General features: G+C 33.5%; 1 protein-coding gene across 9 annotated transcripts in view; it reads left to right on the forward strand.

Annotated features, from left to right (window-relative positions):
* The window catches only part of VPS13A (vacuolar protein sorting 13 homolog A (S. cerevisiae)), a 185,645-nt gene that overhangs the window by 99,550 nt on the left and 59,069 nt on the right, over window positions 1-27,026 (forward strand). For all 9 annotated transcript variants that reach the window (XR_001514783.1, XM_006769015.2, XM_015567378.1 and 6 more), the window contains 12 exons: window positions 2,406-2,533; window positions 2,887-3,056; window positions 3,810-4,027; window positions 4,940-5,172; window positions 9,561-9,653; window positions 10,336-10,692; window positions 12,008-12,109; window positions 13,402-13,557; window positions 13,738-13,993; window positions 15,563-15,723; window positions 21,057-21,160; window positions 25,049-25,331. Coding sequence is in view for 8 of the 9 variants with exons in the window: in XM_006769015.2 (XP_006769078.1) it covers window positions 2,406-2,533; window positions 2,887-3,056; window positions 3,810-4,027; window positions 4,940-5,172; window positions 9,561-9,653; window positions 10,336-10,692; window positions 12,008-12,109; window positions 13,402-13,557; window positions 13,738-13,993; window positions 15,563-15,723; window positions 21,057-21,160; window positions 25,049-25,331 (2,261 nt within the window). In the remaining variant the exon portion in view is untranslated. The remainder of the gene's footprint in view (window positions 1-2,405; window positions 2,534-2,886; window positions 3,057-3,809; window positions 4,028-4,939; window positions 5,173-9,560; window positions 9,654-10,335; window positions 10,693-12,007; window positions 12,110-13,401; window positions 13,558-13,737; window positions 13,994-15,562; window positions 15,724-21,056; window positions 21,161-25,048; window positions 25,332-27,026) is intronic.

Raw genomic sequence — 27,026 nt, forward strand, 5'->3', positions numbered from 1 at the left:
CTCTTTCCCCTCCCACCCCACCCCCTTTCTTCTTTCCTTCCATTCTCTATTTCTAGTTTTGGAGTAAAATAAATTGTTTATTATTAGTTCTGTTGATTTTTCCCTTTGATTCAAAATTCTCAGTCCTATTATGACAAAATTCCTTAGTATTTATGCTTATCTATCCCAACATGGATCCCCTTTTTCAGTTTTTTTCGCCTTCCTTCCTCTTCTCCCTTATTCCTATTGCAGCATTTATCCCAGATGAGATATTTTATATTGATAATAGCTATATCAAAGTATTAGAGGTGTCAAGAGAGGATGAGCATGAATAAATTTTGGATTTCAACAAATATTTAAAGAGTAGATGGAAGGGACAGAACAGAGGGAATCATCACGGAGAAAGGCTGTTTATCCAATGTTGGCTATAATGTGCTATGTGGAACCTTACGGGTTCTAAGTTTAGCATCACACAGAGAATAGAGTCACTTAGGGGTGCTGGGATGATTTTGCTTCACAAGAACAAAGTTCTCATTCTGGCATTTTGGGAGATCCCCAAACCTACCTATATTATAGAGCAACCTACTAGCTCACAAAATCCACCCTTACAAAGCCCTGAGATTTTTACACAGCTTTATCAGTCAAGGAGAATCCTAACACACAAACAACCATACATTTATAACATTGTAGGAAACCCCATCTTCGCTTGTTAGAATAACCAACCTAGTCCTTTACTGTTAAATATTATTGGACAGATATGAATAAAATCACAAGAACCTGAGCATGAAAGAAACCAACATAAACAGAATAGGTAATTGGAATTAGATCTGTCATCAGTAAAACTGAATGGGATGGAATAGATAGATGATAAAAGACTATGGAGCCATATAGTCAAATTTCTAAGAAAATTATTTTGAAGTTAGGCTTCTATGTAAGGCCAAACCATCACCCAAATGTGAAAACACAATAATTTGCAGATGTTTAGTCCCACAAAGTTTACTTCTTTCATACTCATTCCTGAATAAATTAGTTTTAAAATATATTCTAGCAAAAGAAGGAATTCAGGAAAGAGGAAGACATAGGATACAAAAACAAAGGGCCTAACCAGGAGTACACGGAAATGGAATCCCAAAATATTTTGTTACTGGGATGTGTAGTAAAAAGTACTTCATTTTCATTAAAGAGAAATTCAGAATATCTTAAGAAAAAAAAGTGGAAGAATGTCTTCAAGAAGAAAAGTAGCATAAATTCTATAATATATATATAGAATGAGGGATTAATTTCAGTAATTTCCCCATTAACCACGGGAATACTTTTCAAGACCCCCAGTGGATGTCTGAAACTTAGTACCTAATGCTATGTGTATTATGATTTTTCCTGTATAGATATATACCTGTGATAAAATTTAACTTATATATTAGCCACAATAAATGATTAACAACAACTAATAAAGTATAGAACAATTGTAACAATATTAAGTAAAATAAAGGTTACTTGAACACAAGTCTGTGATACCACAACAGTCCAGCTGATAACTGACAGGACTATTAATTGACTAACAGGAAGGTAGTATATACATAGTGGATATGCTGGACAAAGGTACGATTTCACATCCTGGGCAGGATGGAGGGGTCAGCATACAATTTTATTATGCTACTTAAATAGTGCACAATTTAAAACTTATGAATTATTTCTGACATTTTTCATTTAACACTTTCAGACCTTTGTTGACCATGGGAAACATACCACAGAAAGCGTAGCCGTGGATAAGGGGGGCTACTATAAGTACCTTCCATAAGTGATATATAGAGAAAGACATGCTTTCTGTTCCTAGGAAGGGAGAAATTGCTGCAAACAGTCAGGTGCAGAAGTGGAGGAGATTTTGTGTGATTTTGAAAAATTGTTAGCATGTGAGAAGAGATTTTCTTTTGAGAGATGTACTAGTTGTAATGTAGCAGCAGAAGAACTATTATAATAAACGATTAATGTCTTCATTGAAAATTATTATATAGCTATAGTTGATCAGACATGGAAGACTTAATCTGTAAATAAGAATTTAAATGTTATTAGCTACGTTAACCTAGTAGTAATCATTGTTAACTGAGCAAAGCTGGAAAGAGGAAGATGGGACCAATAAAGGAAATACATGGTAAGGACTTAAAATATAGGCAGTGCAAAGGTAATGTCTAAAATGTGCAGGATGTAAAATAGACATTTAAATATATTATTTTAATCATTCATCTCTAGAAATTTTTACCCATTACCCAATTTTAACAATTAGTATAATATGGCTGCTTTTATTGCTACTATAACTCTTCTATACACATTGGATTAATAATTCTGTTAAATATATTTTAAGGCTGTTTTAATGAGTTCTAGCTTTCCTGATTTTTTTTCTTTTATCTAATAACTTTAATTTTTCCAAGGAACAACTGTAGTGACAGCTGCTGTGGTAGAAGTACATTCATGTGCTGCTCAAGTTAAGACAACACTAAATATGAGTTTCAAAACTGATTATCTCACCATGATACTGTATAGTCCAGGTCCTGAACACGTAAGTTAAGGGAAAAAAATATTGTTTTTTACTTGATGAAAATTATATAGTGAATATTTATTAAAATGCCAATTATTAATATTTTATGTACATTTTGCAGTGTCTGTTCCTGTGAGAAAAATTATTGATCTCTTCATTTTGCTAATAAAATAATTTTAACCATTTCCCTTTTAAAATGAGTTATCTTTGCTATAGTTAGTGATGTGAAAACTAAATTTTTTAATTAAAGTCAATATATTTTTTGGTCTTTCTTAGTGAGCCCTTTGGAGATAGAGAATGTGGAAGTATATAATTAAAAAATGTGTCATATTTATGTGTTTGTGTAAAATTTATATTGATTTTCTCTTCTGCAGGTTTCCTTTACAGATGTTCGTGATCCTTCTCTGACACTTGCTGAATTTAAGTTGGAGAATATAATAAGTACTTTAAAAATGTATACAGATGACTCAGTATTTTCTGCCTTCTCATTAAAAAATTGTATTTTAGACGATAAAAGGCCTCATGTCAAGAAGGCAACTCCTAGGTAATAGTGTTCTGCATTTTTACTTGAAATATGGTTGATATTTTTTATAAAACTTATTCCCAAAGTTGCACATTCATTTTTTGGGCACATCCTTAATGTCATCAGAGCTTTCAAGTCAGTGCAGTCATGGTTCCCAGTCAACATTTTAAATGTCCGGGTGGCTTGGTTGGTTGAAGAATCATCTCATACATCCCAAGGCGGCAGATTCCATTCCCTGTCAGGGTTCATACGCAGGTTGCGGGTTTGATCCCAGGTCGGGGTGCATGAGAGGCAACGGATTGATGTTTCTCATATCGATCTTTTTCTCTCTCCCTCCCACCTTCCCTCCTTTCTTCTTTCTCCAAAAATAATTAATTAATTAAAGACATAATATGTCTTGTTTCAGTTATGTGCTCTTGCTGGATGGTTGATAGATTAATTAAATAAAAATAATCAGTGTAATTTTTTGTGTTTTTTTCAAATTAATTTATATTATCAAAATTATTATCAATTCAAAATTTAATGGGAAATATATGAAAAATCAGCTGAGATTCCAAATTCTGATAATTTCTTAGAGACACACTAACTAATTTATAAAACAGTTATGTTCCAGAAGTTTGTAAATCTATTATTATTTGGAGTACTTTGAGATCTTTCTATGATAACTGACTTTAGATGCTGGTTGGCTGTCAGTGAAAGGGTTAAGTAGTCTTTGGGTTTTATTGGTGTGTTTGGTTATTTGTAAGCTATTCACAGTAATATTGTGTTTTTCAGAATGATAGGATTGACAGTTGGATTTGACAAAAAAGATATGATGGATGTAAAGTATAAGAAAATCAGAGATGGTTGGATGTCTGATGTAGTCCTTCAAGAAACATATATTTGTGCAAGTGTGGAATTTCTGCTGACAGTTGCAAATGTCTTTCTTGAAGCCTACACCACAGGCACTGCTGTAGAAACCAATGTTCAAGCATGGGCTGCTAAGGAAGAAGGTTAGTTATTAGCTAAAATATTTAATATCTATGTTAATCAATGTTACAATAGCACTTACCTTGATTAGCTTTGTAGATCAGCAATTTTCAACCTGCGTGCCACAAGAATTTTTAAAACATGAAATATCTGACTATTTAATCAGGGGCACTGACCTCCTTTCTCAAATTGTCAAGTAAAAAAATGACAACAACCAACATATCAATCTCCGTTTGATACGAATGAATTAAATTTATTTCCCTTTTTTTGTCAGATTGGCAAAAAATATTTGATATGCTGCAGAATTCTAGTTTCTAGTTTATGAGATGAAAAAGGTTGAAAATAGCAGTTCTAATCGACGAGGTTAAATGAATTAATAAATTAAAATTTTATTTTTAAGAGGAAAATGTGCTTTCTGCTGGGATGTGCAGTTTACATATTTTTCAAGGTGTAACTATATATTGGGTTCAAAAATTAATGAGACCTGTATTAGAATAAGTACTTGTACTTAACTTCAGACAATCATTTGAAAGAATTTGCTGGAAGAAAACCTGCAGGGAGAAATAATGAACCAACCACTTATTTTCATTATTAAAGATAGTATTTCAACTTAAAACATTCTTACTTTTTGTTTTATTTGTAGTTTTCTACTGTCTTTTACATTTTTATTTGTGGTGCAGTGGAAAGAGTATCATGTTGAGAGTTAGAAACGGGGTTAGTTTTCAGCTCTGCCATGGTGGCGATTTCCCCCCACATTTTAAAATGTACTTATGACTCTTTTCTTCAAATCTTACATTATAGATTTCTTTGGGACCTAAGATGCCTTTAGTTTTTACTTAGAAAGAAAATAACATTTTCCCATAAATAATAGATTTTTCATAAAATGTGTAGCAAAGATTTATAAATATTTTAAATTATTTTTATTTATATTTTAGTACCTGCACAGATACAAGAAAAGTGGGAAGTGAATATTCTTATTAAAAATCCTGAAATTGTGTTTGTGGCTGATATGACAAGAAATGATGCTCCTGCCTTAGTCATTACAACACAGTGTGAAATTTGTTGCAAGGGTGACCTTGAAAACAATACAATGACTGCTGCTATTAAAGATCTCCAAATGAGAGCATGCCCATTTCTTCCTGACAAGAGAAAAGACAGAATCACTACTGTGAGTTTACTGTTTAGTTATCTGTTTTATATTTTTGTAAATACCACTTTAGGAACCTACCTACAGACTTTCTAATCTTTCTTTATAAAGTACTATTTTTTGTTTTTTGGAGAGCCTAATCTGGATTATTATTAAACCACTTTGAAACTCTTTTTCATTCTTCCAGTTGTTCCTCATTTTTTTATGTATTTGTGGGCATTGTCTCACTAAGAAGCTGCCTTCATCTTCACTTTTTTTGAGACCTTACTCGCATATACTATCCGTGTCAGTTTCACACTGCTCTTTTGCTTTGAAAACTATCTACCACTTGTTTGAGATGTTGCAATTTTGCCATTTTTTCATATTTTTCTCCAATCTGGACACTTTTCCTTTGATGTATGTGTTTGCTTTTCTCCATGCAATGCATTTGAACATTAGCCATTTGCTTTGAAATACTTCCCATTTGTATATTAATGACTTTCCTCCTCTTCATAACTGATTAAAATTTATTTCTTCAAAGAAATCTTTTCAAGTGAACTGTCTGACTCCTAGTACTCTTATAAAACACTTATAAAAATGTTTAGTCTTTTATAGGAATAATAGAAGCATAAATGTTCTAAAAATTATCAACATAGAAATGTAAGCTATAATTCTCTAGTTTGCAAGGCTGATGGCTCATCACTAAGAAAAGAGAAAATACAGAAAACTGAGGGCATACTGATTCCCTTTTAGGTGAATACTTAGAAATTTTATATATTTCTTCTACTCACATCATTTGGCATGAATGTAGCTAGGTGACCATACTTATCTGCAAAAACAGCTGGAGAATGTGTCTTCTTCCCCTTCTTCCTCTTCCTTCCTCCTCCTCCTTTTTTTTTGTGTGTGTGTGTGTGTTATTTTGTGCCCAGATAAATCTTGTATTAATTACTGTGGGGAAGAAAAAGAACAGATATCAAGACAACCAGAGGTTCTTCCCACAGTTCACTAAATGTTTTATTCCTTTGTCTATACTGATAATCCATGCTTGTCTTTTCTCACCTCCACCTCAAGGGTTACAGTCTCAGCTCAAAATCCAGGATATTTAGATGATAATTTTCTTTGAGTCTGTATGTGATTTCTCTGGAGAAGTGTAAATAGGGGAGGTTTGTCAGGTGAAGTGGCATTTATGCCAATGCCTGAAAGATGAGTAGATATTAGCCAGCATAACTGAAACAGGAGGCATGGGAATGTGTTTCAGGATGAAGGTATAACATGTGCAGAGAACCTGGGTTCCAGAGAGCACAAGTTCCCACCCCATATCTACCCACCTTCCAACATCTACACTTATATACTCTGACTTTTTCTCGTTATTCTGTGGTTCTCAACTTGGGGCAGTCCTCCCACCACCAAGATAGTGTTTGTAAAGTAGGGAATGTATAGTGAGCTCTTATAGGCTTCTATCGATGTTGGATAGCCCAAGATTGCTTCTTTGAAGGGGAAGCAATAGCAGCAGGGAAATAATGCATTAATAGTGAAAATCATAATACAGGAGCTGTATGGTGAGAATTAGAGTAGAAAGAAAAAAAATAAAAGTAGCACTAAAATTACAATGGATGTAGTTGGAGACAATAAAATAATACTAGTAGGGAAATAATTCCATTTTAAGATAATGTTTCTATGTCTTCAATTGATCTGAATAGACTGTATTGTATACAACTTGACTGTAGTGTAGTTTTGTCACTAACATGTTGGATCAGCTGCATTTAAAAAAATACATTTTTACTGACTTCAGAGAGAGGAAGAGAAAGGGAGATAGAGATAGAAACATCAGTGATGAGAGAGAATCATCAGTTGGTTGCCTCCTGCACGCCCCCTACTGGGGATCAAGCCTGCAGCCCGGGCATGGAATCGAACCATGACCTCCTGGTTCATAGGTTGATGCTCAACCAAAGAGCCACACCGGCCAGACGATCAGCTGCATTTTTAATCCTAGGGAACTTAATTAGACTTGAAAATAAAGGAGTTGGATAAGGAACAAAACAAACGTTCATACTTATTTTGGGAAAGGAGTTAGAAACTTTTTTATGTATTTATAATAGTACTTTTTGGTTTTGTTTTTTGCCTTACCTAAGATGAAGATATAACACAAATTTTATGTTGGAAGTTGTGGATTATGTATTGTAATATGGTTATAATTTCCTATCCCTGAAGTTTCAAGAAATAATATATTGAATATGAAAGTCATGTACTAGTTGCTCTTGCTGATTTATTAGAACAATAGTGAATTTTAATGTGATTTCTTTGGAGAATGAATTTGATTATCATATTTGTTCTGATTTATTTTTCACTTTTAATATAAGCAGAATTCTAAAATGGCCCTGAAGATTTCTACCTCCTGTTGCATGTGCCCAGTGTAGTCCACTCCCTTTGAGTGTGGATAGGATCAGTAAATATAATTAGGTTAATCAGTTAATTGGGTTAACTAAAGAGAGATTCTGGATGGGCCTAACCTAATTTTTAAAATCCTGGCATTGAAGAAGTAAGCTGCTATACTGTGGGGAAGGCTGCATAGCAAGAAACTATGAGCAACTTACTAGTAGGTCTCAAAAGCAGTCTCTGGCTGACAGCACAAGCCAATGCAGATCTCATTTTTAGGGCCACAAAGAAATGAATACTACTGACAACCTGAATGAGCCCAGGAGCAGATCTTTTTCGGTCAAGCCTCAAGATAAAGATGCAACCGGCTGATAACTGATTTCAGCAAGATTCCTGACCCATGAAAATGAGGAAAAATAAATTAGTATTGTTTTAAGCTACTAAGTTTATGGTACTTTGTTACTCAGTAATAGGAGAAGAATACAGATTTTTAAAAAAATACATATTTTATTGATTTTTTACAGAGAGGAAGGTAGAGGGATAGAGAGTCAGAAACACTGATGAGAGAGAAACATCGATCAGCTGCCTCCTGCACATCCCCCACTGGGGATGTGCCCGCAACCAAGGTACATGCCCTTGACCAGAATCGAACCTGGGACCTTTAAGTCTGCAGGCTGACGCTCTATCCACTGAGTCAAACCAGTTAGGGCAAGAATACAGATTTTTTTTTTTTTTACCAGAAATAAGATGTAGCAATTATTTAAAATGTGGGAGCATCTTTGGAACTGGGTAGTATGCAGAAGCTGGAGGAATTTTGAATAGCATGATAGAGAAGGCCTAACTTGTGTCGATCAGACTTTTGGTAGAAACATGGTCTTTGAGGACACTGCTAACGAGGACTTAGAAAGAAGATAAAAGACATATTATTGGAAACTATAGGGATGGCTCGATATGTACTCCCAGAAAGCTTTGAACAATGGTGTCTTGAACCCCCAACATTCTACTGGCAGGAAGCAGGAGGATAAAAAAGCAACTAGTCAGCTGTGTATTTGTGCTACCTTTTATAAAGAAGGAAGAATGACTCAGGGTGGAGCTGAGAGCCACAGATAATTGTTATTAGGTTTTGAAACCTAATCAAGAAACATTTACTTGGCTGGATTTCAGAACTGCTTTGGACAAGTGACTCCTTTTTACCTTCCATTTTTCCAGCTTGATTAGGAATGTCTGTAATTGTTAGCCTATGTCTGTCCCACCATTCTGTGTTAGGAATGGTGGGGGCAGATAACTCATCTTAGTTTCACAATTCCATAAAGGGAGAGAAATTGTGCCCTAGCAGCTACATTTAATAGATTATACCCAGGAATTTCATCAGGACCTGGAGCTGATTTAGTTTTAGACTTTGAGCTGGTAAGAAATAGATGAGATTTTGGATTTTTTAATCAATGAGAGCTATAGATGAAATAGAGGTATGATGATGTATGATACCTAAATGTGATTTTGGACTTTGAACTATAATGGAATGAGACTGTTAGGAACCTCAGGAGGAGGTGAATATATTTTGTGTTTGGAAGGAATATGGTGACTGGGTCCTAGAGGGCAGAATCCTGCTTACCACAGTTAAGAAAAACTCAGCTAATTTATAATTGCATTAAGAATTATTAAGTAAATCTAATGTATTTATAATTTTTACATCTCATCTTTTATAGCTTTTTCTGTATAGATTAATTTATTTCATTGTAATTTTATAATGGAAACGATGCCATAATAAAATTTTTGTTGTAGTAAGTAACATGGAATATATAATACACATTTTACATATTTCTATAGTTAAGCATATTCAAGAAGTCCTACATATTGTTTTATTAATACTGCTCATATTAATACTTGATATTATAATGAGTAAAGGGAAGTAAGAAGTGTGTTATTGAGTCACTTATTTTTCAACAGTTTTGAATAATTTGTCCATTTAATATAGTTAGCTATTACTAGGAAAGCCTTTAAATAAAACTATTTTAAGAACAATGGTAATTTAGTGTTACTGATTTTTCTCATAGGTTTTGCAGCCCTGTGACTTGTTCTATCAAGCTACTCAGATAGGCACAGATCCACAAGTGATTGATATATCACTAAAATCGCTGACACTAAAGGTAAGTTAAAATGTCTGTCATTTAGATCTTTAGTGAACTTTTAAAAAAATTAATAAACTAGAAATAAACAGTTATTACAGCAAGTCTTTTAATTGTTAAGTAAGCAAAAAAGAAGCTATGTTTTAAAAATCTCTCTATATAAAAGCTTAATATGCTAATTGTTCCTCCCACTGTTCGACCAGTCGCTGTGACGTGCACTGACCACCAGGGGGAAGATGTTTAGAGCGGTAGGTTAGCTTGCTGCTGGGGTCCAGCCAATCGGGACTGGGCGAGACTGGCCGGTAATGCTCTGGAGCCCTCCCACGGTCCCTCCCCAGCTGGCTGGCCCTGATAGGCCCTGATCAGGACTGGGCAAGATGGGCCGGACATGCCCTGGAGACGTCCTATGGTCCCTCTCTGGCCCCAATTGTGCACCAGTGGTGTCCCTTGGCCTGGACTGCACCCTCTCGTAATCCAGGACCCCTTGGGGGATGTCAGAGAGCTGGTTTCAGCCCAGTCTCCACAGGCCAGGCCGAGGGACCCCACCTGTGCAGGGAATTATATTTGTGGTTTCATAGTAATAATATTATTATTTCAACATTAATTATAATTCTTCAGCAAATATATTTAAATGTCCTTGAAGTATGTATTTTTAAAAGCCGCATAAGTAGATTTTTTATTAGTTTAAATTTTTTTTCCTTAGGTTTCACCAGTTATCATAAATACTGTGATTACCATAACTGCAGCACTTTATACAACTAAGGAAACCATCCCACAAGAAACTGCTTCTTCTACAGCACATTTATGGGAAAAGAAGGATACAAAGACTTTAAAAATGTGGTTTCTTGAAGAACCAAATGAAGTGAAAAACATAGCTCCCACAACTGAATTGGTACCCAAAGGAGAGATAATAAAAATGAACATTGATTCTATTTTCATAGTTCTTGAGGCTGGGGTTGGTCATAGAACAGTACCTATGCTTTTGGCAAAATCATGTTTTTCAGGGGAAGGCAAAAACTGGACTTCCCTCATAAATCTCCACTGTCAGCTTGAGCTAGAAGTAAGTAAATATAGTATTTTTTCAAGATTTTATAACAAATAATGATACATATGGAATATTTTTAGAATCTTATTTAAATAAGCATATTGTAAATATGATGTTGGCTCAGAAACCTTTTGGAAGAAAGTTTACAGATTTATGCCTTTGATAAAGTTTTATGTATACAGTAAGTCCTCAGTGTCATTGATAGGTTTTGCCATTTTAAGCAAAAGGACATAAGACAAAACCAGTTTTACTGTAGCTAATTGATATGAAAAAGAGTTAAAATCCTACAACATCTCATCAGTGGTAACAAAACATTGTTGAACAAAATGTTACTTGAGGCCCTATTGTACTTTAACTTTAGACCACATGTCCACACTAAGTTTATATTTCAGTTGATTTGATCAATTTAAACATGATAGATTAATAGATTGTTGTTGATTAGATTCAAAATTCTTGTTTTTAGGAATTTAATGGAATACCTTTCTTCCTTTAAAAGAAAAATAAACTATTTCTGAATTTCTTCTAAAAGAGTAATATAAAGAATTAGAAGATGTCTTATACTTTTATATAATAATATTATTATTATATATATACTTGTATATAATCTTTACACTGTAGTGAGAATCCACTAAGATCTTTAAATTTTTTGTATTTTATACAAGAAATTTGCTTTGAACCAATGTACATTTTGCTTCAGAATTTATCTATATAGAATCATCCCCAAAGCTACTTTGGTTTAAATTATTAATCAAGTTTGTCTAGTGGAAACTAATCTGATAATCCACCCTTATCAAAAAAATATGGAGATTTATAAGCTGCTATATTATTTGTATTAATACAGTTATATATTAATAGAGGTAGATATGACTGACTAGATTAAATTTTGTTCAAATTTTGGCTAGAATTTTCTATACTTTCCAGAGGATTTAATCTAGGATGTCCAGAAGGTTCAAACAATTCAAGTAAATAAACACTCATTGAATCCTGTGTTACTTGTTTTCGAAAAATCAGTGGAGGCAGACAGACATGTTAAAAAATTTCAATAATATATGATAGAGGAACACAGTCTTTTATGGTTAGCCTGGCCTGGAAGTTAAGGAAACATGATTAAAAGAGAGTTTTATCTGGATTAAATTATGGAAGCTAAATTATTATGTTAATCAGGTCAGGAAAGTGCAGAGGGAATGAATGTAGGAAACTAATGAATGGCATGGTTTTTATATAGGAGAAATAGCACAGCCAAAAGGAATGGTAGTACTAAAAAACATGGAAGATCATTTTAGCAAATTCCAGAATGCCTTATTAAAAAAATTACAAATTCTCATTATAGGTGCATTATTACAATGAAATGTTTGGTGTATGGGAACCTTTGCTTGAACCTTTAGAAATTGACCAGACTGAGGAATTTAGACCATGGAATCTTGGAATCAAGGTATATTTGAAGTCTAAAAATGATTTTAAAATTGAGGGTATCTACACCATACCAAACATACCAATTTCAATCTCAACAAAGTTCAACATTTTTCATTATCAGCTTTGCTGTATGCTTCCCTGTTTGACCTGTGCATGTAATTTTCAAATCCAAGGCCAGTGCCCTCCTGTGCTTTTTCAAATACAAATAATTATGTAGTATTTATTATGTAGTAGACATCTAAGTGATGTACTTTTGCTTTCACTCTTACAACAAGTGTCTGAAGACTGTACAGTTTCTAACTTCATTGTAACATGTGAAAGGACTGACACTAGAAAGGGCTTCAATAAAGTAATACCTTTAAAGTGGGGTGCGAATCTGGTTGCAGAGACCCTACTCATGTAAAATGCTGCTAGCCTCTTGTAGGTTGCTGTTTAACCCGTGTTTCCTTTGTCTCTGAAGGATATGTATATGGAAGAAAACATATTATTTGTTTGAAATATGTTTAAAATAATTGAATTTAATGTAATCATAAGAATCAGGACCTTTAGATGGATGAAATTGTGCTTCTGAAGCAGGAGACTATGAAATAACTGGCACGTTTCCTCCCTAATGACAATTCAGTCAACCTGCAGACAGATTTTCAGTGGTGTAAAGTCAATTAAAGTAACAACAAAGGTGACCAGCTTGGCATGTCCAGCTTTTGGTATTGGATCACTGCATTTGATTTTCCACATTTTCAGACAAAGGATTTACTAGTAGATAAAAGAACTTATTTGGTGGTTTTTAGGTTGGAATATACATGGGCCCTGGATCTGTGAATCCTAAAAAGAGGTAGATGTTATTGTTTCTCATGAGTTCTGGGTTCTAGTGGCACTGTTCTGCAACTATTGTTGGACTTTTTAAGTCCCTGATTTTCTGTTCTTTATTTATAGCATGACCAATAGACTAAATAATTTTTCTCACTCTAAATTTTCATTTGCTATGAAGTATGTGCCTTTCATTTTCATTCTGATGCCACATGCATTTAGTAATTTTGGTGTTTTTTTTTTCCCCTTCTAAAATGTGCTTGTCATTTTAGTATTACTGAGGATGAGAAGAATTCTTCCCCTAATACTGCTCTTGTGCTAGGTGACCTTATTTGGTTGATTTCCAAGTAATTCCAATAAGACAGTGGAAGTAATAAAAATTTTTGCTCTCTCTTAATGTTATTGGGATTTATCTAAAGTTTGTTTTTCCTTTGTAAAATGAGTTATATTGTGCTTCCAGGAACAAATTTTCTTTATATTTCTATAATTTACATTTCATTTTAGATGAAAAAGAAAGCAAAAAAGGCTATTGTTGAGTCAGATACTGAAGAAGATTACAGAGTGCCAGAATATAAAACTGTCATCAGTTTCTATTCAAAAGACCAACTAAACATTACATTATCCAAATGTGGTCTTGTAATGTTAAATAATTTAGTCAAGGTAAGAAAAGACATTTGAAACTTTAAATGTGGCTGTACTACTCTGAGTTAAACCCTTCTCTTTTCTTGAATAAAAGTTTTTTATTAACTTAGTTATTTGTCATATGTTCATTAGTGTTGTGCTTGTCATTTGTTTTCCACATTTCATTTTATTTTACTTATGATAACTCTTCCTTATTAGGCATTTACAGAAGCTGCCACTGGATCTTCAACTGTCTTCATGAGGGATCTAGCGCCATTTATGATTTTAAATTCTCTTGGACTTACTATCTCTGTTTCACCAAGTGATTCTTTTAGTGTGCTCAACGTTCCAGTGGCAAAGTCATATATATTGAAAAATGAGGAAAGTTTAAGTATGGATTATGTCCGAACAAAAGACAATGATCATTTCAATGCAATGACCAGCCTAAGCAGCAAACTTTTCTTCATTCTTCTTAGTAAGTGATAAATTACCTTCCTAGGGCTTTCATTTCTTTTAAGTTATATTTTATATTCCATTTTACTCATTTCTGATATCTTACATATTTTTTATCTCCTTCCTAATATGTTGGAAATTTTGTTTCTTTGTTTGTAGGACTTTCATTGCTATTGTCACTATATTTTTGTATTCCAAATTCTAACTTTCTTTATTCACTGCTTTCTTTAGAGCATGGTAATTTACTGCTTTATATTTTGGGGAAGAAAAATATCAGATCTCGTTCTTAGTGCTGCTGAATGAATTCGAAATGAGGTTTGAATTTATGGAAATGACACATTTTAATGGTTATGGGTTTATAAATGGTTTTTATGTTGTTTATTGAAGTGGAATTTTTTTTTTTTTGGTCCTTTCTGATTCCCAGAAGTTTTGCATTTTCATAGAAGTGAAAGCAAATAAATTCTTAAATTATCATTATAGCCCTAACTGGTTTGGCTCATTGGATAGAGTGTCGGCCTGTAGACTGAAGGGTCCCAGGTTCGATTCCGGTCAAGGGCATGTACCTTGGTTGTGGGCATATCCCTGGTAGGGGGTGTGCAGGAGGCAGCTGATTGATTTTTCTCTCTCATCAATGTTTCTAACTCTCTATCCCTCTCCTTTCCTCTCTGTAAAAAATCAATAAAGTATATTTTAAAAAAATATTATCATTATATCTGTTATACTCACAGTGAGTTAAATAGTCCCAAAGCCTCACCCATACCACTTTCTGATACTTTGACATTTAAATAGTGACGGTGGAGCACATTTGAAAGGTTAATTAGACTTTGAGTATGAGTACCAAAACTGATAACAAGTGCTCTTCTAATCAAGAAATGATGCATAAAAGTGGATAGGTTTCAGGTGTTGTCCAGGCATTGTCATTTAATTGTTCTTGTCAGTTTTACCTCTATTGTTTTTGAAGTAACATTTCATGTAATGATGTGGGGGGATTAATGTAAATAATGTAAAGGATTCATCCCTCAATACAGTATATGTATATATATAAGGTAATTTGTATAAAATTTTATTTAATCAAATCTTACATGTCACAAAGTGCCACATGCTGAGAAAATTAACAATGGAAAAATTGCAGCTACCTTGGTAATTGCCAAAGATTGCCTGAAGGTATTAGGCTCTGGTTATTATAATAGCAAATCTGAGATGCTTTCATGTATTTTATAAAAATTCTTCTCATTGTTTTGAAAAGGCTTATGAAACTTTTTTGTTCATAAGTGTTATCTTAGGTCAAACTACTACTGAATGAGATTTTTTTTCTATTAAAACAATTTTTTTATAAAGTCTTTTGAAGGTTTTAAATAAATGTGATGGAAATGCATTGTGGTTTCTTACAGTATCTCTTTGTATACATTATGTCTATACAAAAAACTACTCTTTGTATAATCCCTTTGTATAATCTTAAATCCAAAGACTTGAGTGACTATATATTCATAACCTTAAGAAATCATCTGATGTTTCTGATGCTTAACATCTATTTAAAATTAACATATGATGATTTACAATAAAACTTTTCAAACATATATATTCAATTTAGCACCTGCTAACCACTCTACTGCTGATAAAATTCCCTTAACAAAAGTGGGACGACGACTGTACACTGTAAGGCACAGAGAATCTGGAGTTGAAAGATCTATTGTTTGTCAAATCGATGCAGTGGAAGGAAATAAGAAAGTAACAGTTCGCTCACCCGTGCAGGTACGAAATGATAGTTTTTTTGGGGTCATATGCATATTTGTGTGCTAATAAAAAAATAAAATAAAATAAAGCAAATTGCTACCAAAAGCATACAAATTATAATAGCAGTGTAACTAATATCAAAAAGAAGAATCATTACCAGTAATTGTACTACTCTAATATGAGCAGTGATAGGAGTTTGTTCATTATATTTATAATTTTTGTATAAGACTATTTTGTAAAATCTTTTTATGGAGTATTTTGTAAAAAACTACAACTCATCAATATTTTGTTTGGGGTCTTTATAGTATGTATATATCCTTTTGTTTTAATTAAAAAATATGGTGAGAGAAAATTTATATCTATATTAATAAAAGCATAATATGCTAATTAGACTGGACGACCTTCTGGACGAAGCAGGGGCTGCGAGGGACGCCTGGGTCCCAGGTGCCTGCCAGCGGCTGGAGGGAAGTCTGGGTTCCGGTTGCCAGAGGGAAGCCGATGCTGGCAACCAGGGCTAGGCAGGCCTACTCTTGCATGAATTTTGTGCATTGGGCCTCTAGTAGATTTAATGAGGTAAAATTGATGTACAATAAGTTGCATACCCTTAAAGTTGAGTTTTACACAAAAATACACCTATGAGATCTTTATCACAGTCAAAGTAATTAACATATTTATCTCACCAAAATGTTTCTTCTTTCTCTACTTCCCCGTTCCCAGGCATCCACTGACATGTTCTCATTGTATTTTAGTTACACAATATAAAATTTATGTAACTGAAATGGAGTACAGAATGGAGTCTTGCTTCTTTTACTAGGCATTATTTTGTATGTGTCAACTTTTATTATCAATGTTGTTATATGCAGTTGCTTATTGTTGAGTAGTAATAAATATACTACATACCATTTTGTCTATGATATGAGGAAAGAGTTGAAGTTCACTTTTTTCCAATATGTCTGGCTAATAAGTTCCATCCAAGATTATTACTTTTCCATTAAATAGCTTTGACACTTATAAATATAAGTGTCCAATATAAACTGACCGTATCTGTGTGGGTTCATTTCTGAATTCTCTATTCTGTATATTGCTCTGTTTATCTTCATGCTAATGCCACACTATTGATAATACTAGTACTTTACTCTGAATTTTGAAATCAGGTAAAACAAATTGTGCCGCTTTATTCTTTTCAGAGTTTGTTTGGGCTATTCTTAGTCGTTTCCTTTTCCATTTTACTTTTAGACTCTAATTTTCAATTGTTATTCAAAATTTTGGATAAAGATGAAATTTTTGCATATTAATTTGATTCTTCATTGCTAGGAGAAGTACAGTTACTTTTTATATTAACTTGTGCAAACTTACTATTTGCACATTTTAGTTTTAGTGGCTTTTTAAATATGTTTACTTCTGGTGTCTTAAAGACATTTTTACTTTCTCCTTTCTAACCTAGATGCATATTATTTTATTTTTTTGCCTGTTGTGCTGGCTAGAACCTCTAGTTCAATTTGAATAGGAATTATGAAAGCAGACATTTTTGCTTTGTTCTCAATTTTAAGGGGAAAGTACCTACTGTTTTACCATTGAGTATGTTTTGAGGGATTTTATTTTGTTTTGCCTTTTTTGTGTGTGTTGGTTGGTTGGTTTGTTTTATAGTTACCCTTTCTCAGGTTGAAAATGTTCCCTTCTAATTTGGTGAGAATTTTTCTCATGATTTTTTCAAATTATTTTCTGTATTTATTGAGAGGATCTTTTTAAAAATATTGTTAATATGGTAAGTTATGTTAGTTGAGTTTTAATTGTTATCCTATATAATAAAAGGCTAATATGCAAATCAACTGAAGGGCAGAACAACCAGTCACTATGACTCGCACTGACCACCAGGGGGAAGATGCTTAAGGCAGGATTTTCAAGTCAACCTTGCATTGCCAGTGTAAATCCCAGTTATTCATGAAGTATTATTAACCCTTTGATGCATTGTTAGTTTGATTTGCTAAAACCGTGTTCATAGTTTTTGCATGTATGTTCATGAGGAATATTGGTGTAGAGTTTTCTTGTAACATTTTTCTTCTGTGAAGTTTTTTAAATATAGTTTCACTTAATTTATGAGTAAGGGCCATTCAGAATATTTGTTACTTCTTAAGTGAACTCTTCTAGTGATTTTGTCTCTCTCATGAAATTTGTCCATGAATTGTTTCCATTTTTATTTCACTTTTATGTTTTAAGTTATTTTTACCAGGTATAGAAATACAGATTGATAGGTTAATTTTTTTTCGTACTTTTAAGAAGTTATTCAGTTGTTGACTGGATTACGTTGTTTCTGACCAGAACTTGCTGTTATTTTTTATCTGTTTAATTTTTTTTTGTTGTTTACAGTATTACAGATGTCTCCCATTTTCTCCCTTTTTGCCTGCTTCCATCCATCCCACTTCCCTGCAAGGCCTTCCCTGCTGTTGTCTGTGTCCATGGGTTATGCATACATGCATAAATATTCTTTGGTTAATCTCTTCCTGTCTCCTCCCCCTAACCCTGATATTTTTTATCTTTCCTGTTTTAGAAAAGTGTTGATATTTTCTTTATATGCATTTAATATTTTTGCCCTTTATCACTGTTTTTAAGTAATTTGGTTGTGATGAATCTTAGTGAAGTTTTACTTTCTGTTTCTTGTACTTGGATTTAAGTTTTTTGAATGTATGGATATATACTTTTATCAATTTTAAAAAGCTTTTTTTGTCATTTTTTTTCTTCAAATAATTTTTCTCTTTCCCCTCTCTTCTTCACTGACCATTATTAGTGTTTAAGTCTGCCCCACAGCTCACTAATGCTCTATTCTTCTTTATTTTTTTAGTTTTTTCCCTTGTGTTCATTTTGATAATTTCTATTGTTATGTCTTAAAGTTCAGTTTTCTTTTTCAGTGTCCAATCTTTTCTCATTTACACCCAATGTATTTTTATCTCTAGAATTTCAATTTGCATTTTTATGTATATTTTCCATGTCCTTTATTTATACACTCAGTATTTCCCCTAACTTTGAACATATTGAATATATATAAAAGCTTAAGTGACCATTGCAACCAATCGGATGACCAAACAGGTTGCGTGGGGCGACGAGGCAGGCAGGGGGGTTAGTGAGGGGTGACCAAACGACTGAGCAGCAGGTTGCATGGGGAGACTAGGCCGGCAGGGGCGTTAGTAAGGGTGATCAAATGACCGAGCAGCAGGCTGCGTGGGGCAACCAGGCCCGCAAGGATATCCAACTGCTGGTTTAGGCCCGAACCTTAGGATCGGGCCTAAACCAATAGTCGGACAAACCCCAAAGGGTCCTGGATTGGAGAGGGTGCAGGCCAGGCTGAGGGACCGCCCCCATGCACAAATTTCATTCACTATGCCTCTAGTCCTATCTAATAAAGAGGGAATATGCTAATTGATGTTGTAATGTCCTTGTCTACTAATTCTATCATGTATATTACATCTGATTTGTTTCCTTTTTATTTATTTTTAAAATATATTTTTATTTATTTCAGAGAGAAAGGGAGAGGGAGAGAGATAGAAACATCAGTGATGAGAGAGAATCATCCATCGGCTGCCTTCTGCACACCCCACATTGGGGATTGAGCCTACAACCTGGGCATGTGTCCTGACCAGGAATCGAACCATGACCTCCTGGTTCATAGGTGGATGCTCAACCACTGAGCCACTCCAGCTGGGCTGTTTCCTTTTATTAATATTTATTTCATTAACATTTATATGTATCTATTAATTTTTATTGAATACCTAAAATTGTGAATTTTACCTTGCTTGACATATATTTCTTTTTGTACTCTTGAACTTTATTCTCCAATATAGTTATGTTACTTGGAAAGTGATTCTCTCGGTCCTTACTTTTAAACTTTTTAGGTGGGATTCAGCAGCCTTTTAGTTCAGGGCTAATTAGCAAGTCACTGCAACTAATACCTTCTGTACTAAACAAGGTCATTTGAAGAAAAAAATGACAGAAAAAGCTTTTTAAAGTTGATAAAAAGTATATATATCCATACATCCAAGCAACTATGGTTGGTGAGAAAAGAAACTATGTGTCAGCACCAGAAATTGTTCTGCCTGCCCATTTTAGGTAGATCTTTACCAAGCCTTAGAATCCCGAGATTTAAGAGTGTGCCCTACTCTCAAGACTTCACTTCAGTACTGATTAGCTGACAGCCGTGGGCAAACTGCGGCCCGTTTGAAATGAATAAAACTAAAAACAAAAAAAGACAGTACCCTTTTATGTAACGATGTTTACTTTGAATTTATATTAGTTCACACAAACACTCCATCCATGCTTTTGTTCCGGCCCTCTGGTCCAGTTTAAGAACCCATTGTGGCCCTCGAGTCAAAAAGTTTGCCCTCCCCTGGGTTAGCACATTCACAGGAGTAAACGAAGGCAGGGGGCACACCTGGCCCACCCGCCCGTATAAGGCCTGCAAAATCATTTGGCCTGGGCCTGCCAAGGCTTTAGGGGTGAGTTTAATTAAATGTGTTACCAAAGACAGCAGGCTAATTTTTAAGTTGATAATTTTGTATAGCCTGCGAACGATGTTATAAATATCCAAATGGCCCTTGGCTGAAACAAGGTTCCCTCCTATGCCTTAGATAGTTTACTTAGCTCTGTTTGACTTCTCCTTTCTTATACAATAGCTTCAGAACTATCCAGGCAGCAAGATGGAGCAGTTTTAGGGCTTTTCTTACTGGATTTTGTTTATATTTTTATTTTCTCTGCTGCTGTCTAACCAGTGTCTGAAAATCATTGTTTAGTTTTTAGTTTGAGAAGGTATATCTGATCCCTGTTATTCCATTATGGCTGAAAGCATAAATTCCTTTTCTTTCATTTATGATTTATAATTAACTGTTTTAAAAGATGACTGTTGGGCTGTCCTTGTTGATTTTTAAAATTTCATTAAGTAGTTAAACATTAATTTTAAGTTTTATATAGGTATTATTTTTAGAAATCAAAATGTATTTCTATTTGTGACTAGGTGGAGCAAATAATAGATATACAAATAAAATATAGTGAATTTAAGACTCCATTTAATCTTAGTTTTCAGTATGAATTTTTAAAATTAGAGGATATTAGTAAGATATAGAAGGATAAGAAATTATTCCTAATAACCAGTTTGTTTTTATCTATCCAAAGGTAAATATAATTGTTTGTAGGTATATTTTATATTTTTAGGATAATAATTACATGTTTATTTCTTTTCTTAATTATATAAGCAAGGTAAATATTGCTTTGATCTTTTGTTGGGGTGTTTATGTGGAATATATTTTAAATATCTTTAGTTTATTAGATTAATGATTCTAAATATTATTATTTTTCTTTCCTAGATTAGAAATCATTTCTCAATCCCACTTTCTGTTTATGAAGGGAATACTTTATTGGGAGTGGCTTCACCTGGAAATGAATTTAACATACCATTAGCATCTTACCGGTGATTCTTTTTATCTACTTGTTTGCTCTACGTCTCTCATAGAGTTTTTAGTTTCTGATTTGGTAGGGATAGCTATCTTTAAATTATCAAACTTTCATCAAATATTTCCTGTTACTATCTGACCCTATGTGACTTATATAACTTTCAGGGCACTTAGGAGTGTTTTTTAAAAAAAATTATTTAATGTATTTATTTTATACCATATAAATTATTTATGCTTTACCAGTAAATGAACTTATTACATGCTTGCAATATAGCCATTATAACCATAATCTTCTATGGGGTGGGCAAAAGTAGGTTTACAGTTTTGAGAATGCAAAATACAGAGTTCATTCTTACATTATTACTTATTGTATTACTTTTCATATGAACAATTATAAACCTACTTTTACCCCACTTTGTATAGTCACAACTTTAAAAAAATATCTAATTGTGTATAATTGGTGGTTTCTGGATTTACGTATATTGTTATGAAGTGATTTTTACTTTTTAAAGGTTTCTAATAAACTTTTTTTGGAATTCCTTTAGAAAACAAAATATTGCACATTTATCTGTTGATTAGTTTAGAATTTTAATCAGTTTTAAATATTTAAAGTAACTTGACTAAACTTGATGTAAAATCTTATATTAAGAAAGGATATATTAAAATTGTAACATAATACTAATGATGGACTAGTTTCGTAATTCTAGGTTTAATATCATAACAAACAAGTATTATTGTTCAGGATATTTAATTTGGAATTGAAAATTTAAAGCAAGGAAAAATTGAGATTTTGGAAAATAAATCCTTCCTCAGAATAAGCATCATGGTTGTCTAAGGTGCTATTCAGAACACATACTAGACATGGACACTTAGACCTATGCTACAGAAGGGTGGAGACAAAATTACAAGCAGTGTTTAAATATCCCCTCCGTCTGTTCTTCCTGACCCATGCCTAGGAGTTCAAGACTGGATCACTAATGTTTAGAAGACAATCTAGCAGTTTTAGACACATATTGTCAAGTATTAGACCTGCTCACCCTAATAAACGTTCTATTGTTTAGACCTTCTGACCATAATGAACATTATATTACTTAATTTGAACTTACTGAGGGAAAAAAATTATATATTATTCAGAGAACAACAATAAAATAATTTATAGTACCTGACCATGTTCTAGAGAGGATCATAGGTAGATTACAAGACTTAAGATAACATGTAAGGTATGTTTAAAAATTCATTTTGTTTTTGGATAATAAATATTAATGGCACTATGTTTTATTTTTAATAAATTAGTATTATATTTTGTGACTATTTGTAGAAAAATTAAGCCATTAGATATCTTCATACTTTTTTGTTTAAAGCTAAATATTAATTTGTTACATGGAAGTTATTCAATATTTACTAGAATCATTAATAACTAACCAGCTTGGATTTCACATTAGGTACTCTCCTATTCCAATGCTTAGACATGGGTATACTTACATTTAAGATATGAGCTCTTAAATTAACAAATAGCTATCTTTAATTGTAGAGTTTACAGATACTTATCCTTAAATTTAATTCATTTAACAGTTATTTATCAAGTCTTTTTATTGTGTACACGGCACTGCTGTAGGATAACAAGATGAATTGGCCTGGCTATTCCCCTTGGGTGATTGATATATTATATAAATACAGAGGTAGAAAATGATGGGTTGTAGAGAGTTACAGAAAGACTTATTGTTTCAGAAAACTATGAAAAACAAAGAAGAGATTACCTAGATGAGTTATAGGTAAAATATAATAATGTGGAGATTAGTGGAGAAGGACAGTCTTTTTTAAAAATATATTTTATTGATTTTTTACAGAGAGGAAGGCAGAGGGATAGAGAGTTAGAAACATCGATGAGAGAGAAACATTTATCAGCTGCTTCCTGCATACCTCCTACCAGAGATGTACCTGCAACCAAGGTGCATGCCCTTGACCGGAACCGAACCTGGAACCTTTCAGTCTTCAGGACAGCGCTCTATCCACTGAGCCAAACTGGTCAGGATGAGAAGGACAATCTTAAATGCAAGGAATTACATGAACAAAGATAATGAGACATGAAAACAAAGGCTTTGTATAGGCCTATAAAGAATAGTTGGGATGATTGGAGTGTAGTGTGCAAGTTGGAAGATTAAATTTGAAAGATAGTTTTAAGTTCACATTGAGGTAGTTGCTCCTTGATTTTCTTGCACACATTTATATACATTTTATTTTCACCTGTAATGTAATCTGTTTCTTCCTTTCCCTCTAAGAACATTTGGTATTCTTCCATTGTAAAACCATTCACTTCATCAGTTCTTCTCATCCAGAACCTCTTGCCACTGAACATCTTTCTCTCATGTTTTCTCTTCATTTATTTCTTAGACTTTTCTTTAAACTTTCATATTTCTCTACTTCAAGTGTTTTCTTCAGAACAAAGATTTTTGGGAAAATTGTTACTTCTGCAGAATACTCTGCCGCCACCCTAGAAAAAGTTATGTGTGTAGGGGAGAAGGAAGTGTCTAATATTATTTCAGAGTCCAGGGTGCCAGTAGTTGGAAGTTCGTGGAAAAGGACACAAAGAAGTGGATATGGAGTGCTCAGAATTTAGTCTAGCAAGTTTAGGGCACCATTAGACATCATTACAGAAATATGTGTAGATATTAAGAATTTTAGGACTGAAGCTTAACCCTTTGCGGTCCAATTTTATTTTTGGAATTCAAACAGTCTGGTCCAAATTAATTGATGGGATTGAATGTTGAACCAGTTTGCAGTGTGGACCTCAGCTTCGACATTGGACCTGCTCCTAGCACCTGGTCTGTCGAGTCAGCCTCAACGTTGGTCCTGCTCCTAGCGCCTGGTCTGTCGAGTCAGCCTCGATGTTGGACCTGCTCCTAGCGCCTGGTCTGTCGAGTCAGCCTCGATGTTGGACCTGCTCGGAGTGCCTAGTCAGTCGAGTCAGCCTCGATGTTGGACCAAAAAGGGTTAAGAAAATAATTAGGTCTAGAGATAGTACTGACAGTTGTTCATCTGTAAGGAACAGTGTCACCATAATTGATTAGTTTTACAAGTACAAAAACATTTCTTAAGTATTTATACGTGGACACAGCTTAGGTTTAAAAAATTGTTAAACCTAAAATGTACCTTAAATGTAAACAAAGACAGTGATATTTAAATTTGTGAATTAATCATATGTGATGCCTATTGATTTTGTTACTATCTTGTAACCACTTCTGCAACTATGCCCAACATTTTAATAAAATTAAGTATCTATTGATAGCTTTAATTTCATTAATCTTGAAAAACTGGTGATTTTTTCAATAGAAATAATTTTTTAGTTCATGAAGTCATTCATGACGTTTACTTCCTATTAGGACCACATATCCAGGAAAGACAACTTCTTTAAGTTAACTGTACAAGTCAAAGATAGCTATATATGTTTGCTTTACATATGTGACCTATATGATTATGTATTTTCTGTAAGAAACCAGTTATCTTGTAAACATACTTTTTACAATTTATTTTTAATTACAGTTGACATATATTAGTTTCATGTATACAACATAGTGATTAGACACTTATATACCTTACAAAGTGATCACTCTAGTAAGTTTAGTACCCATGTGACACAATATATGGTTAATTGTAAATACACATTTAAGATAGTAAGTTTATAAGATAAATATTCTTTTAAAAGCTAAATAACTATTAATTTCTTGAAAGTTAAGATGAAAATATTTATCTATTGTCTATCTTACCTATTTGTAAGAAGGTGAAAATATAAAGATATATTAAAATAGTATGGAGGGAGGTGATTTCATTGTTCTAAAGTTATAATCATAGAATTTAATGTTTTCTTTTAAAGGATTTCAACACATCCTTTTTAATGTTTTATGCAGATCACTCCTTTTTCTGAAGCCAGAAGATGAGGACTATCAAATGTGTGAAGCAATTGACTTTGAAGAAATTATAAAAAATGAAGGCTCTTTTCTAAAGAGGCAATGTACACCTATAAACCCGTCTAAGAAACCATTTATTATTAATATTGTCCCAGAAAAAGATAATTTGACATCTCTGTCAGTATATTCAGAAGATGGTTGGGACTTACCATACATAATGCATTTGTGGCCACCTATCCTACTCCGAAATCTTCTTCCTTACAAAATTGTTTATTATATAGAGGTATTCTGGAATTTTATTAAATATCTTTGTGTCTATGGTTTTGGTACTGGGGATAGGTAATACTATTTGGTAATACTCAAATGGAAAATAAATCTTTAATCATGCTGTGTAAGAATAGGATTTAAAAAATATTTTCCATTGATTAACCTTTGAAATTTGACTACTAAGTTGAATATAAATTACCTACACAAGTGTGATATGTCATTTAGAAAATAGAGATGATAGAAATTGCCTACACTCACATCACCTGAAGGTAGCTCTTCAGATTAAAACATTGTAGTTTTAGAATATATATTTTTCTATATTTTCTAAGCATGTACATTTCATATGTCATACATTTAAAATATGGATTCTAACTCTTGAAACAAGTATGAGAATTAGTATTAAATAATATTTAAGTACTAGACTTAAGTGGAAAAATGCTGCTACATTATATTATTCTGATAATAGGTCTCTAAAAGGATTTTATGCCCTATAATGATGCTTTTTCTTTTAAATATTCTGTTTTAACAAATTATGTCTGATTTCATCAGGATTTTAATATTACACTTGCCATGCCTATCAAATATAAGAAATTTCTTCATTGTAATTTATTAGTTATTGTTTTGGTCATAGTGTATTAATTATTGGGATTTACTATATGTATACACTTCTTTGATAATATTTTTTGGGGGTGAAGTTAACATCTATGGTTTAAGAATATCTGTTTTTCTTTATATTTGGCAGCTGTTCTAGTGGTTAAGAATTTGCACTTTACTGTCAGGTAGATCAGAGATTTAATCCTAGCTCTATTACTTACTAACTTTAGGCAAGTTATATTGTCTTTCTGAATCATTTATCCTCATTTATGAAAGGGGGATAGTAATCTTGCATGATTGGGATATGGGGAAATCAAACTAGATGATATATATAAAGGATTTAGCACAGTGCCTTGTAGGTACATGATTGCTATTCATTTACTTCTCTAACAGCACCACCACTACTATTCTATTTTATGGATATTAACATGCCAGGTGTCAATAACTTAAATTACTTTTACTTTAATTAATTTAAAATCTTAAGATGAAGAGATTCCTGTGTTATAACAACAGGAAGGAACCAAGTTAGAGATGCTAGACAATCTGGTGAATTATCCAGGCATACTATTTATCTATGTTCCATTCTCATAGGACTTTTAATTTGATGCTTTTAGGGATCACATTCTGTTTGCTAGCTCCCAATGGATATGACCAATTTTTAGAAAGACAGGTTAGCTGTGGTATGAAGAAGGGATTAAAGGAGACAAGAGCAGTTAGGAGACTTAAAGTGAGAGGACACAGTGGCGGGAACTAAGGTAATGAAAGTGGGGGTGAAGAGAAATGAATGTTTTTGAGAGATGCATAAGATATAATACTATAAACAACTAGAGGCCCGGTGCATGAATTCGTGCATAGGTGGGGTCCAACTGGCCCACCCTGATGGGGCCGATCAGGCCAGGCCAGCTGGGAGGAGGAGCCATAGGCAGTTGGCAGGCTGGTCCTGCCCCCGATTGGGGGGGAGCGGGGCGGGGAGACACAATCAGGGATGGGGCCAGCCAAGGGGAGGGGCTCCGAGAGGTTGGAAGGCCGACCCTCCTCCCTGCTTGAATTCTGGTCGAACTCCCAGTCGAGGGGATAATTTGCATATTACCCTTTTATTATCTACTAGAGGCCTGGT

This window comes from Myotis davidii, unplaced genomic scaffold (genome assembly GCF_000327345.1).
Source record: "Myotis davidii unplaced genomic scaffold, ASM32734v1 scaffold98, whole genome shotgun sequence".
NCBI classification, from domain to species: Eukaryota; Metazoa; Chordata; class Mammalia; order Chiroptera; family Vespertilionidae; genus Myotis; species Myotis davidii.